The following is a 13,777-nucleotide window of genomic DNA, read 5'->3' on the forward strand; positions in this document are numbered from 1 at the left end:
AACAGGAAAAAAAGGTGATAAATGAATGAATGAGTAGCGGTAGCGGTCAACAAAAATTACGGCTACTCCCAACCCTGACTCTCTCTCTCTCTCTCTCTCTGCGTCACCGGTGAGTGCCCACCTTTACGCACACACACTTCCGCACCGTGCACACGCCCACTCCCAGGTGAACCACGCCCTCTGCAACACACACACACTCTAACACACCGTGCTGCTCATCTTCAGCCTGTATGTCTCTTACAGTGTTGTATATGACCAAATTCCACTAAATTAAAGGGAATTAAATATTACTTTTAATTACTAAGTTATTCAAATGATCTACATATAATAATAAACACCATTTCTTTATGGTGTTGTGGGCCATGTGTAGAGGGCAGCGGCAGTGAAAGGCTCAGTCCCTCAAGGTTCAGGGCTTGGTTGTGGTGATGGGGGTCAGGAGGTTGGAGTCGGCAGATCAGAGACGGTGGGTGGGGGAGTGGGGGAGAAGGTTAGTGAGATAAGAGGGGATTTATTGAGGGCTTTTCTAAGTGATGAGGACGAGTTTGTACTGGATCCACTGTCCTAAGAAGAAAACCTGCACAAACCTGTGTGTGTGTGTGTACGCGTGCATACTGAGTCTGTTTCTAAAGAAGTACTGTATATTAATACTTATCTGTGTAAAGCTATTTCCATTTATTTACCCCATTAAAGCATTAGACTGCTAGTTTCCCACCACCATCACCCCAGATGAAATATCCTCAAAAAATATAAAGGTAAAAAAAACCACATCAGCATAACCCGCATATTTTTGTTTAACTAGTTTTGTCATGTTTCTTAACATCTTCTGTCAGTCAGAATGGGAGGAGAGTGTTCTCAAAAGATCAAAGATGAGGTTAGAAAGATGATTGCTTAAAAGAAAGCCACAAATGAAATGATCAGAGAGTGAGATTATGTTGGGATTAAGTTTATCCCAAAAAAAAAAAAACATTAACCGGAGGGCTTACACCAAATATTACAGGCAGGAAATGAAGATGTTAACGTCAATAAACCACCACCAAAAACAGTCAGTGACAACTCAAACACATGCATAGCCTCCAGACTGTTTGGTTTTTACTAGTTTGATATCTTGTCACGTTGGAATAGCTTTTATTAACCTAACCTCACTTGATTATCGGCAGATAAGAGCCACAGCAGGCAGCCTGGTCGGATCTTTGAGGTTGTGTGTGAGGTAACGATATGTCATTAGCTTCTCTGTGTGACAGACAGCGAGACAGAAAGAGATTTAACATGAAGGCTGACATGGCTGTAACGTTGCCGTAGGGGTGAACTGCGAACGTGGAGCTCACTGTGAGATATTCATCACAAGCTATGAAAGCATGAACGCACATTATTCATAGGCGTAGTGGTTTTTCTGGATAGGTTGTGGCCCATGGGCTCATAGGCAAAAGAAAAACAATATTTGCTACATCGGTGAAGTAACAGGACACATTTGTTATTACTAACGTTATTGAGATGATAGTTTTTAGTTTCCACTACCAGTGACATGTTATAGTCTAACCTGACTATGATAAAATAATTAAAGACATGTCTCTGTTTTGTGGAATAGTAAATTATCTATTGATTCTGGGTCTAAACAGTAAAGCCAATGCTGGAATAATATTCTAAAATCATTATTCTGGTGTTGGGCCATTAGGGGGCGACTCCACTTGTTGCATTAGTCTGTTAGCGTGCAAGGCTTGCCTCGTTTTTACCAAATGGTACAGTGTAGTATCGGCTCGTCATGGTTTGGAACAGCACAGCGTGACACAAAGAACGTGGCACAGTAAACACCGGTTGACAATGGACGTCATAAGACAGACTGTTATTTTAGCGCACGTTTAGTGTTATAGTGCATGTCGCTCATCTTTCAACGTGGGGTTCTTTCAACGTGGGGTTCCTTTTGTAGGAACCAGACCAGACCTGAGCTTGGTACCCCTACAGAAAATGATTATAATCATGGCATCCACCATAACCACGCTCTCATTTCAGAATCGGGTTCTTCGTCCCTCCCCCCAGTGATGGATAGACACGCCTGAATAACATGCACCTGGTTCTTGTTAACTCACCTCCCTCACAGTACAAAAGCTCAGCTCAGACTGAGTTCCAGTGTTCCAGCATTCCCTGGTGTTAGTTTTATTGTGCGTGACCACACTTTTTGGACTTTTGGCTCTTCTGTCTTGCCCAGTGAATTTTGTACCTTTGCCTTATTTGAATCACTGCCTGTGTACTGAACTTTATTTTGTCTTGTGTTGTATCCTGCATTTGGGTCCACCTACACACAGTCATTACAGACAGTACAGACAGTACAGACTGTTTAATTTGGCCACCTTCCCAATGTTTGACAGTGACAACACAAATACTTGCCTAATGTTAAGAACTGTACCCCACTGTATGGTGGAAACATGGCATATTATTATAACATGCCACCTTATTATATAACACCAGCAAAGATGTTGCACATTCTGTCTATTTTGTTAGTTAAGGTTCAATTAAGCATGTGGTTGCTAACACAGGGGTCATGGGTCAGAACTGACCTGACAGCTATAATATCTGAGACACCAGGTCATTTGGTTCATGGAATTGTTTTTATTTCCCAATATAAGAGTGACACGAACAGTGCCAGAGGTCATGACAACTTTCATATGATCTCTTCCTATCGAGCAGAATGCTTACAAAGTAAAAGCACGAGAATGTTTCATAGTTTGCTGCAATGCTTTATTTTATGTTTTAATCTAAACAGCCATGAACATCTGTCTGAAGATATTGTTGCTGCTTGACAGAACCTCTGAAACAGACATGATAAAGCATAAATAAAGAATATTTTATGACTTAAACAGGGCCATGGGTTTGTTTATTAGTGGGTGATGAGTATAAATGCCACTCTCGTGCAGTCCTTCAATGGCCACATGTCTGTCCCACTACCAGCATAGCTGCAGCAGAAACACGATGCTGTCTGTCTGAAATTAAACCGTAAAACCGTAAAATAGTGGCAGGATTTCAGTTTGTGCTGCTGACGGTAGTCAGACAATGACAGATGGTTCTCTGTGTGTGTTATTTGTGTGCATTTTTAAGTCTTAATGAAAATGTAATGTTGGTTATCATTAAAAATTCAAAATATAGACCAAGTCCTTCATCTAAAATAACCTTGGCAAAAACACCAGCACACACCTGGTGCTCGTCTTGTTTCTAAATTAAGACAGTGGAGCAGTTCAGTGGAATGAATTTGCTGGTTAGCTTAGAAAGACAAATTGCCAAAGCCAAACCGACTACTGAGTCTGAGTATACATGAGGAGGAGAAAATGGCCTTCTCCATAGGTGGCGCTGTATCTCTCTCTTGAATCAGTTTCTTGTTGACCTTTACATCGCAGAAGAACAAACATTTAACAGCGAGATGGACGTTGAGATGGCCCGTGCTGTGGTTCTGTATGTTTGGTACGCGCTGTACATGAAATTCTTTGGTGCGTGCACAGAACGCCAAGTCCGACTTCAGTCTGACTTAGCGTATACAATGCACAAGTAATCTGACTACGAATCGCATTATCCAGGTATGTTAGTCTGACTAAGACGAGCTCGATTTTAGTTGGACTAACGTGTTACATTCATGTAAATGCGCTGCATGAAAAGGGGAACTGTGTAAAAGAACAATGTAATGCAACGTCATCAGAGATCGAAACTGCTGTAACACAGTGCAGCATCAAGTTTGTGTAGCTGGTTATATTATAAGGTTAATTGTATAATATTAGCCTTCATTGTTCTCAAACTCGCCTCCTCAATTGTTCTTCATTTCTTTCTCTAGTACCTGAAGCAACACGCCCACTCGGATTCAACTTATTACTATACATACTAGACATAAACAAGTAAAACTGTTCACACCTGGAATTATAATGTGTTCTGGATGTGTCTGCGATCAGATCTGCCGTCCGCCCTGTATTCAAGTGTACACCGACGTCATAATTGTTTACAAGAGCGCACAGTCATTTAAAATACTTTTAACAAGTCTGACGGTACATAGGTGTCTGCTGTCACAGTCTGTCTGTCTGTCTGTCTGTGTGTCTGTCTGTGTGGGGGCAAGTAACAGAGACAATAGAGATGAGTGGAACTCCAGGCTCTACTCACGCTGACGTAACATTAAATAAGAGTTCATAATCTGAAAAATAATGTGGAATGTGTCCAAATGTACCCCCCAAACCACCTCTGAATGTGGTTTCTGGGATCAGGTCTGGAGGATGCACTCATTCTCAACCTCTGTAAGCCATAATGCAGTTTCTCGACTCATGACACGGCTCCATTCAATGTTGAAACCACCTCCACTCTGTATGTGTGAGAGCAGTGCATGTGTTTCAAAGATGTCTCACCCGTCGTCCGTCTCACTTTGTTATTGATTTACAAACGGATTGCCTGCTTGTGACTAATAATCTGGTAAATTGTGTTGCTGTTTTGAAGGCGGTTTGTCTGGTTTTAAAGCCAGGTATATGGTTATTTCTCCCATCACTGCATGGCTCATTCAGTATTGGACAGTATTTACCCTCAAACTCCTTGTCAATATCACAGATGTTTCTGCTCACACACCTTCCCTTTCCCTACCGCGAGCCCTTTTAACGTCACTCTCCCTCATACAGTTGACACATTGCTTCCTCGCCCCACTCTCCTGCCTCCTCCTCTCTGTTTTATTGTCACACGTCGTTGCCCATTTGTCTCCTTTCCTCATTGTAAAATTCTATTATTCTCATACTCTACTGCCACTGTATCTCTTCAATTTCATACGTCGGCCTCTGTCTACCTCACGTTCCCTCCGTCACACGTTAAGTATGAGACCATAAATGTGTCCGTCTGTCAGTCTGTCAGATCGTTCTTGTTCTGCCATGCACACACTTCGAAGTGACTTTGCCGTTTTAAAGAGAACGGGAAACGGTGCTGTGCTATTTCTAGTTACACCTTTCGACACCGTTCTTCTTGCTGGTTTATTGACTAACTGTCAGGGGGGGGATGGAAAAGGTGGTTTGACAGAGGTAATAAACAAATAATAGATACAAGTGTGAGACCAGACTAGAAAATGTGAACCGTCTTCATTTTAAACATTACATCCTGGTGAGAGAAGCAGCACTGCATTCCTCGCATAGCAACAGTCGAATGTCAAAAGTTCACTAACCTCCTGTTCATAATTGCATATGCTAGGTCTCCTCAGTCACACACACACACACACAAAGACCTAATAAGCTGAATAAGAAGAATTAAACAATAATGAGGCATGACACTTATTATCGTATCAATATTATCTCATTCAATTCAATGTGTTTGTGAACGGCTGCTGTTAATGATTGTTGTCATCATCAAATCCTATGTTTTTACATGCAAATCATTGAGGTCATCAGTGTATAGTAGACATAGGACAAACCATAAAGTGGAACAGTGGTTACAATTTAAATGTGCGGGACGTTATAATGGTTGAGATAATAATATAAAATAAAATACAATAAAATAAAATTGAAGCTGAATTTTACAGTGGTCATCGACGTAGTCGACGACAACATTAAAGCAGCACTATAGTTTCAGAATATAGACCGCATGTAAATAGAGAACATGATGTCAGATTTATACATTTGTAATTTTTCTGTTATATTCCCATTTACAGGACAGTAGGCAACAGCACATCGCACATGAATGGACACCAGTGTGATTGACAGTCGGTAGAGGTGCCCGGTTGTAGGTGACATCTGTGAATTTCCAGTTGAGTCAGCCATTCGTCAAACTTATGTAGGAGTTGTTATTTTGAAGTGATGTGTTCAGGGTACTTTGTGAGGCTGCATTGTTTATATATCAACAAACAAATGAATTTAACATGAAATATCATTAAACAACCATGTCAGGGGATCAAATAGGTAAATGTATAACTTTATTTCAATGACTTGTCATTACACGTAAAGGAAGACTGGTCCAAGTTCTCACCGTTAATCTCGTAAAATGTGTTTTTCTTCAAACTTGTTTTGCGATAGAAACAACATCGTTACACAATGTTTCCTCTTACTTGTATTATATGTACTCTAAGGTTTTACATGAATAAGAATAAATACATAGAAATGAATGACTGATCCATAAATTCAGATGAGCATTACATTTTAAGCATTTAAGTATTATAAAACAAAGAGTGTGACGTCTGGCCTGTGAACATCTCACTGGTCACTGGAACACAGTGACCTCCCTACACACAAGCACACACAGTCATAACCAGCATCCCCGGACTCTTACACACACACTCACACACTCACATTTTTATACCATAAACACAAGCTTTAATAAAGTATGCAAGTTCAGCAGAACATTTTAAAAACACACACACATCACCTTAGAAGGGAAAAGGAATGTGCTGTGTCAGGTTCCACTGAGTGTTCACAGACACTCACACCTCCACAACACGATGACTGTGTGTCTCTCCTCTCGGCTCACTGGATCTCCGCGTGGGAACAGCTGCAGTGCACTGGAGCAAATCCTGACTCATGTGAAGTGGAGAAAACTGTGACCGTAGAAGCTCCACAAGCTCCTGTGGGCTGCCCACTCCTCATTTGTGTGTGCGTGTGTGTGTGTGTGTATGTGTGTGCTTGTGAGCCAGTGTTGTATTCTCCACAGTGTATAGGCCCCACATCTGGATTTCTTTTTTTTTTTCCTTAATGATTTAAGAGAAATTGTATTGAATCTGCTGCAACATGTGACTGACATATGACATCACAGGAAAATGGGAGGGGTCATAAATACATGACCAGTTCAACAGCAGCTTGTCGGGTGGTCTGCTCCAAAAAATGAATGGGCAAGTGAGAAGAGCGGGGCCAGGGCGGCTCAGTGAAGAACCTGCAGGACTGGACCCTGCGCTTCGATTGACCGCTTCAGTTCATTGGCAGTGGTAAACTGGCTGGACGTACTCTGGCGGGAAGTAGCCCACGTGCCCGTGGCAGCGGCCCCTCCAGCGGACCGAGTCGGAGCAGTCGATGAGTTCGATGACGTCGCCACGCAGGAAGCGTAGTTGCGAAGGGTGGTGTGGGGCGAAGTCGAAGAGGGCGTGCGCGTGATGGGGACGCTGTGGAGGAGGAGAATGAAACAGGGTGGGAGGGAATGATGGGGGAGGAGTAGAGAAGAGAGGAAATGAATGAAATCACTGTCGGTGAGTCACTGAGCTCCACAGTTTAAATGATGTCATTTCTACAGTTGTGTCTCTCAATTAAAACAACAACAAAAGACTGTAGAGGTGGGCGTGGCCGACACTCAGGCTATATTCAGTAGCTTGCTGGACCCAGAGAGAAGTATTGTATAATGTACCTAAAAGGGATACTTGAGTAAAACTATCTACTGTGATTGAATATACATGAGTCTATAGCTAGTTTTTGTATTTAAGGAAAGGCTGAAATATTCTTTACCCCTGATAACACCCTTCTGTGTATTTTCCCTTAATAGAGAATTTCCTGTCTCTGACATCAGTGATGCTACACCAGCATTTACACTTTAGCCTCTTAAGGAGGTTCCATTGTTGTGAACAAACCACCACTTCTCTGCTGTCATCACAGCAAAGGTATCCATCGCTGCCACGCCCTCATGAATAAGTCTTAATAATTATGGTTTGGCTGCAAATGGACAACTTGTTTTTGCTTGTGGGAAACCCAGTTACCTCGCAAAGAAAGATACATAAGAGTGATTTGGACCCAAGAGCACATCCCTATTTTTATTTTTTTGGCAGATATGATAGCTGGCATGAGATGTGATGATTCACGAGATATTGTATTTTGGTAGTAATTTGGCTAAATTTTTCAGTAACACACCAGGAAACATTTAAAAGGAAAATGATACATCGTTAAGACAGCGGTCTCAGATTTTCTGGGATTATTTTTTTTCCGAACAGAATGTAGCTTGGGAAAGTCAAAACAAACGGACAGTCGTGTAGAGCTGCATTGTGTGGAGTTATTTGACAGTGGTTCAGTAGACATTTAAAAGTTACGCACTACAGCTTTAAGGGTCTGAATTTAAATCTGCCAATCTCTGAGATTGCTTTACAGAAGAGACTGTTTGTTACGAGACATCAAACTATAACAACATGCAGGTATCTTTCCTGAAAATGTGTATAATATACCTTAAAAATCTACATGCTGCATACAGGGAGCAAAGGCAGAAATAGTCACTAGTTGCACAACTCACTGGACCATGAAACTACTTGTGAAATCAGATGGTGGTTGCCCATTGTATGACTGAAACACTCCAGTTGTTGACCGCTTTCCGTCAGTGTAATTTGTCTGCTTGTAATGTAAACAGGTGCAACATTTGGTCCGCTTTTGCCTCTCTGAAGTAAGAAATTAGCTGTAACTAAGGCACCAACACAATGAATATAATATACCGCACACAAAGTAAGACAGTTGGATCCTTTGGTCCCAAACACAAATGCATGTTTGCAAAACAGCCAAAAATCATCATAACTTTGTAATTCAATAGCTTTTTATGATGCGCCCACACCCTCACTGTCACACCCACAACATAATGCCATTTCTGTCAAAAGTTATTAGTCATCAATCATCCATTCTGTGCTTGTTCAAACAACCTACCTCACATCGTTAATTATAGTCATTTATAATCAAATTATTAAAAAATTAGAGACATTTTCAATTTGAAATAATTAGTGGAAAAAAGTAGATCCTGTGTGCTCTAAAGAGAATTTTACAAAATCATCAAGCATTATATTAAAGGTAAATACAGAATGTATTTTCCTTATTATTTTCATTTAATATTTATTAAGCCAGTCTATTCAATCTAATGATCTAACTAATGTAGCCTACGTGAGCTCAGTCAAATGTGCCGGCGATTTGGTTTCACTCTGCACATCTGTTTAGTCAACGACACGCTCTTGGAAAAAAGAAAACCCATCACAAGCAGGTTCTTTTCCCTGATGGGCTGGAAGTGGGCAAAACCCGATGATGACAGAGAAGTGACGTCCTCAGCAGCTTTTGTAAACATCCAACACGGCATACTTGTTGTGACTTGCTTCACGGAGTCAACCAGCAGCTACGTATTTATGGTACATTCATGAGAATCTTTTTATTGGAATACAAATGATTTCATTTTAAGGGGAACACATCCCCAGCTTTTATCGCTTCTGGGATACATAGTTTTCAACGCCTCGATCGGAATCACAAATCAGAATGTCTGGATTGTCATTGGACATACACCTGACTCACACCTGACAACAAAACTGGACGCAAACATTTGCATAAAACAAGAGGACATGTGTAAAACCTGTGTAAATAAGTGTTAACAAGGGAAATTTGCATAAGTGCCATATTGACACAGATGAAACACAGGTAAACAGATGTGTTGACAACTGGGTCATATTTACACAATGCACCTTTAAACCTCTAAAAGCCGTGTGCCAAAAGGTATTTTATATTTTATTGCACTTCATTGTGGTTTAAAATTGTAAAGTCAATTTCAATTTAATTTTAAATTCTTGTTCATTATTTCTTTTTCAGAGCAGAGCAGCTACTTGTGGAATATAAGACACAAAATGAAAGAATACTTTGCATCCTTTTCATGAGGCAGGTGCATAAAGTAACAAACAAAAATTCTGTGCATTGTCCGATTGGGAAGATAAATGAACTGAAATGAATCGGAAATGAATTCGTTGGAATCAGAGAGAGAAAAACAGAGAAACGCTCTGTAGCTACACAGCAACTCTTCTCTGTTCTCATCATAAAAAGGGAGTGTTTTTCCTCTGCCCTCCCTCATAGCTGTCATTCTCTCAACTTCTGTTGACTCATCCTGCAAATAAATCAAGATATCTGTCTTTCCATATCTGTCTGTTCTTCTGCCTGATGCCTCGATAACCACTCAACTTGGCAGCCGTGCCCGAACACACACGCACACCTTTCATCCCGTCAGCGCGCCGAGCAAGTTTAAAGTCGATCGGTTCAGTGGACAAACCGACAAAAAGACAGACATAAAGGGCCCTATATTCAAAAATATCCAAAGCATACGGTCTTCAGTGCATTGGGGCGTGTGCAAAACGTGGAATCTAAGCGCAAATGGGTCGTATTTAGTGTCTGAATTATTCCGAAACGAGTTTTGGGGCGTAACATCATTCAAGCCAATCAGTGATGTGATTGTCATTCCCTTTTAAAAGCTCGGTGCACCTGTGTCTGACGCCTCGCTATTGAAATGGCGGATACAGGAAAAGAGAAGTGGACAAATGGGTCTCATCTCTTCACTGAGGTGATCGGTACGTGGTCCCTGGCCGGATGGAGCTTCGGCATCTGCCGTCTATCCCATCGACAACTCGAGGGCCACACAGTTTGGTGTACCCGGTCAGAACAAGGGCCTTTCTGCATGGAGTTTGCATGTTCTCCCCATGTGTGGGTTCTCCAGTTTCTAAGAGCATGCAATATGGGGATGAGGTAAATTGGACACTTTAAAATCAACTGTAGGTGAGAGCGAATGGTGGTTTGTCTCTATGTGGCCCTGTGATGGACTGGCGAACTGTCCAGGTTGTATCCCGCATGACAAAACGGTAGAAAATTGATGGATGGAGGAGCACTGGAGCACATCCCTGTAACAAGTGAACCTTCCTATGTAGGTGCATCTAATTTAATAAGCATGAAAATACTACGCCATTGACATTCTGGCACAGTGGTTTTCTGCTGCCCCACCACACCTCAGTTTAAGACCAAAACATGCACACGCCCATGTGATGGGCACAAGGGATTTCACTTCATACACACAACGCAGGTGCTGGGCATGAAAACACTGAGTGTGTCAGACGGAAACGAGCAGTGACACTTGTGCTGTGCTCACACCAGGTGTCAGGTTGAACCCAAAGTATTTATGAGTGGGATGCGTGCCACAGTATATGCATCTGTGTTGCAACAGCGGCTTTTTCAGAACAAGGCTCAATGAAGTGGCATCCGAGCAGGCACACGCACAAACGTGCATCCTCACCGACCAGACGGCGGGATTACAATCAAGAGACGCAGACACAATCCATCAATTCATCAAATCTTATAAAATCCTTGTGGTCTTATCTTTCATTGTGTCACTGATCTAGTCTAGACTCATAGGGTTGCGAGTACATGCATGCACACCCTGAGCACTTGGGTGTGAGATAGAAACATGTGAGCGCAGGCCTCTGTTTGCTCAGCGCTTGTTTGTATGTGCCGTCCTGTGACTTTTGTGCACACTGCATCTAAATGTGCGTGACGGCACAGGAAGGAGCTATTCATCTCTCTGTGGCAACTTGTGAATAACAGTTTGGAAGGAGAAATTTGGTCCCTCCGGTCAGCTCCAACCCACAGTGAAAGAAAAAGCCAGCAGTTTTATAAGACATTTATCTCTCCCTCTCTGAAAAGAGGGCAAAGTGTTGCAGCTTTTCGTTTGGAGGGAAAAGCACGGAGACGCGGTGATGTCACCGGTGTCTGGCGGGGGAAATGAAGGAAAAAAAGGACACAGACTGAGTATTATGTCCAAATCCTGCCACCGTGAGATAAGAAATGATCTATAACGCCGTGTAATGAGCTGATGTTGAATTAGTTTGGAGAGAGACAGACAACACAACATGCACTGCCACACCTCAGAGGCTATTGCTACATGGGTTACATACTGTACATGGATTAAGTCTTTAAAAGGCTTAGTTTATATCTTAGAGACAGAAAGTCAAAAAAAATAAATATGTGAGAAAGACGAGGTGAGGCAGTGACGCATCAAACTGAAACAAATCATTAAGAGTACTTGGATCGGTGTAAGCAGGAGTCTGCTTTTTTTTAGAGCCTAAAACCTACAATGTTATGTTTTTACTGAAGAAACAGCAGCTTTATCAGAGTTTAATTTAAAAATCATCTTACTAAATCTATATCTCTCTCTTTATATATGTATATATATATATATATATATATATATATATATATATATATATATACACATATATATATATATATATATATATATATATATATATATATATATATATATATATATACATACATATATATATATATACATACATATATAAAGAGTAAGCAAGAGCACATCCGTGAAGCGGTGACTCAGCTGTGGTGCTCTGATGTGGCAAGGCAGCTTTTGTCAGGCTATAAGAAACGTAAATGTAGGTAAACACTTCAGCGCGACACTTCACTGCTGTGGGGCATGTTTTCAGATTGTCTTCAGGTCGTGACAATGCAACGCGCCGTCACAACCAGTGTTCTAGTGTTGGACTAATATACAGTTGCTGTACATGACAAGCAGAAAGCAATTCTTGTTCGGTGCTGTAATGTAACCAAGAACAAATACTTTGTTCCTGTACTGAAGTACAACATTCACGTATCTGTACTTAACTTATAATACTACATTTCTTCTAACTATCTTTGTTACTCGTTACTACCAAATAAAATCAGAAGAAGAAGAGATGGTAATGGTCTGTATTTATATAGAGCTTTTCTCGTCATGATGCACTCGATGATCTTTCATACTCATTCACATGCTACGACATGGGGTTAAGCGTCTTGCTCAAGGACACATACACTAGCAGAGCCAGGGATTTAACCCACAACCTAACAACCCTGCCACTGAGCCACCATGGCTCAATCCTAACTCCTCCCTTTTTTAATTCTTCTACTTAAGTAATATTATAAAAAGTGACTTCTACTTCTACCAAAGTCATTTTCTGGTAAGATACTTGTACTTATGCATCTCTTTGGTACTTTTTGCTGTTCTTGAATAAGAGAACATCTTGTGCCTCATTGTCATTTACATATACAGTATAGTACGGCAGCGGTGTATTGAAGCAAACACAAAGATGATCTACTGAGCTATGAAAGACGTGTATCCATGCATGCATGTAATCTGGATTTGTTTATTGCTTAATTCCATGTTTCAGTGTTTGCAGACCAATAAAAGAGACACAGAACACAATATATGGGTTAGTCATATACTGTACTCACATAGCACGCAATGCAACAACAAAATAAAAGGCTATAAAAGGCTTCATTCAGACTAATATATCAGAGTCAGTCCTGTTTACAGCCATTAATGATGTAATAAGATTACTTCTGCGCTGGTGATAACCACAGTGTATGACTTTGTGTTCTGTACATTAAATTAATCAGATTTAGTAATGAAGTAGACACTGACATTACTAGAAATATCTATCTATCTATCTATCTATCTATCTATATATACACTCACACGTCACCAAACCAAAAGCACAAGGGGTGTAAATAAAACATAAATTCACATTAAAATAATCTCCCATATAATTTATATACACCTGTAGATACATCAGTTTACTAGTCAAGATATTAGATATTGAATATGTTCTATATAATATTACATTTAATAGCCCATAAGAAGATGTAATAAACTTGATTTGTAATTATGTGCAACTGAAATGGGGCATCATAGATTAATATAAATACAAAACGATATATACTGTAATATAAGGTCACAATTACATAAGAAATAAAACGTTCTGTAAGTACAAAGCATTTTACCTGCTTTTAATTAATGAATCGTCATCATCATTCAATTTGCTGCTGACAGTGTGCATGTTTTGTAAAGAAACCAATCCAGCCCATTACAACTTCATTTGCTCAGTGTTGCTAATGAGCAGTAAAGAATAAAACTCAAATCATAACTAATTTAATCAGTCAACAGAAAAGTATTTTTTTTTTATAGTTCAAGTCATTTTTTGAAGGTTTGTCTGTTTCTTTCTTTCATTTCACCGTAAAATGAATAGATATGAGAA

The 13,777-nt window shown here is 40.4% G+C and overlaps 1 protein-coding gene across 3 annotated transcripts in view; it reads right to left on the reverse strand.

Moving 5' to 3' along the window:
• Positions 1-5,894: 5,894 nt before the first annotated feature.
• Positions 5,895-13,777, reverse strand: part of grapa (GRB2 related adaptor protein a) — a 32,166-nt gene continuing 24,283 nt past the window's right edge. For all 3 annotated transcript variants that reach the window (XM_044050570.1, XM_044050568.1, XM_044050569.1), the window contains exon 5: positions 5,895-7,087. In XM_044050570.1, coding sequence (XP_043906505.1) covers positions 6,902-7,087 — 186 coding nt within the window. In that variant the 3' untranslated portion in view covers positions 5,895-6,901. The remainder of the gene's footprint in view (positions 7,088-13,777) is intronic.

Source organism: Solea senegalensis, linkage group LG19 (assembly GCF_019176455.1).
Source record: "Solea senegalensis isolate Sse05_10M linkage group LG19, IFAPA_SoseM_1, whole genome shotgun sequence".
Taxonomy (NCBI): Eukaryota; Metazoa; Chordata; class Actinopteri; order Pleuronectiformes; family Soleidae; genus Solea; species Solea senegalensis.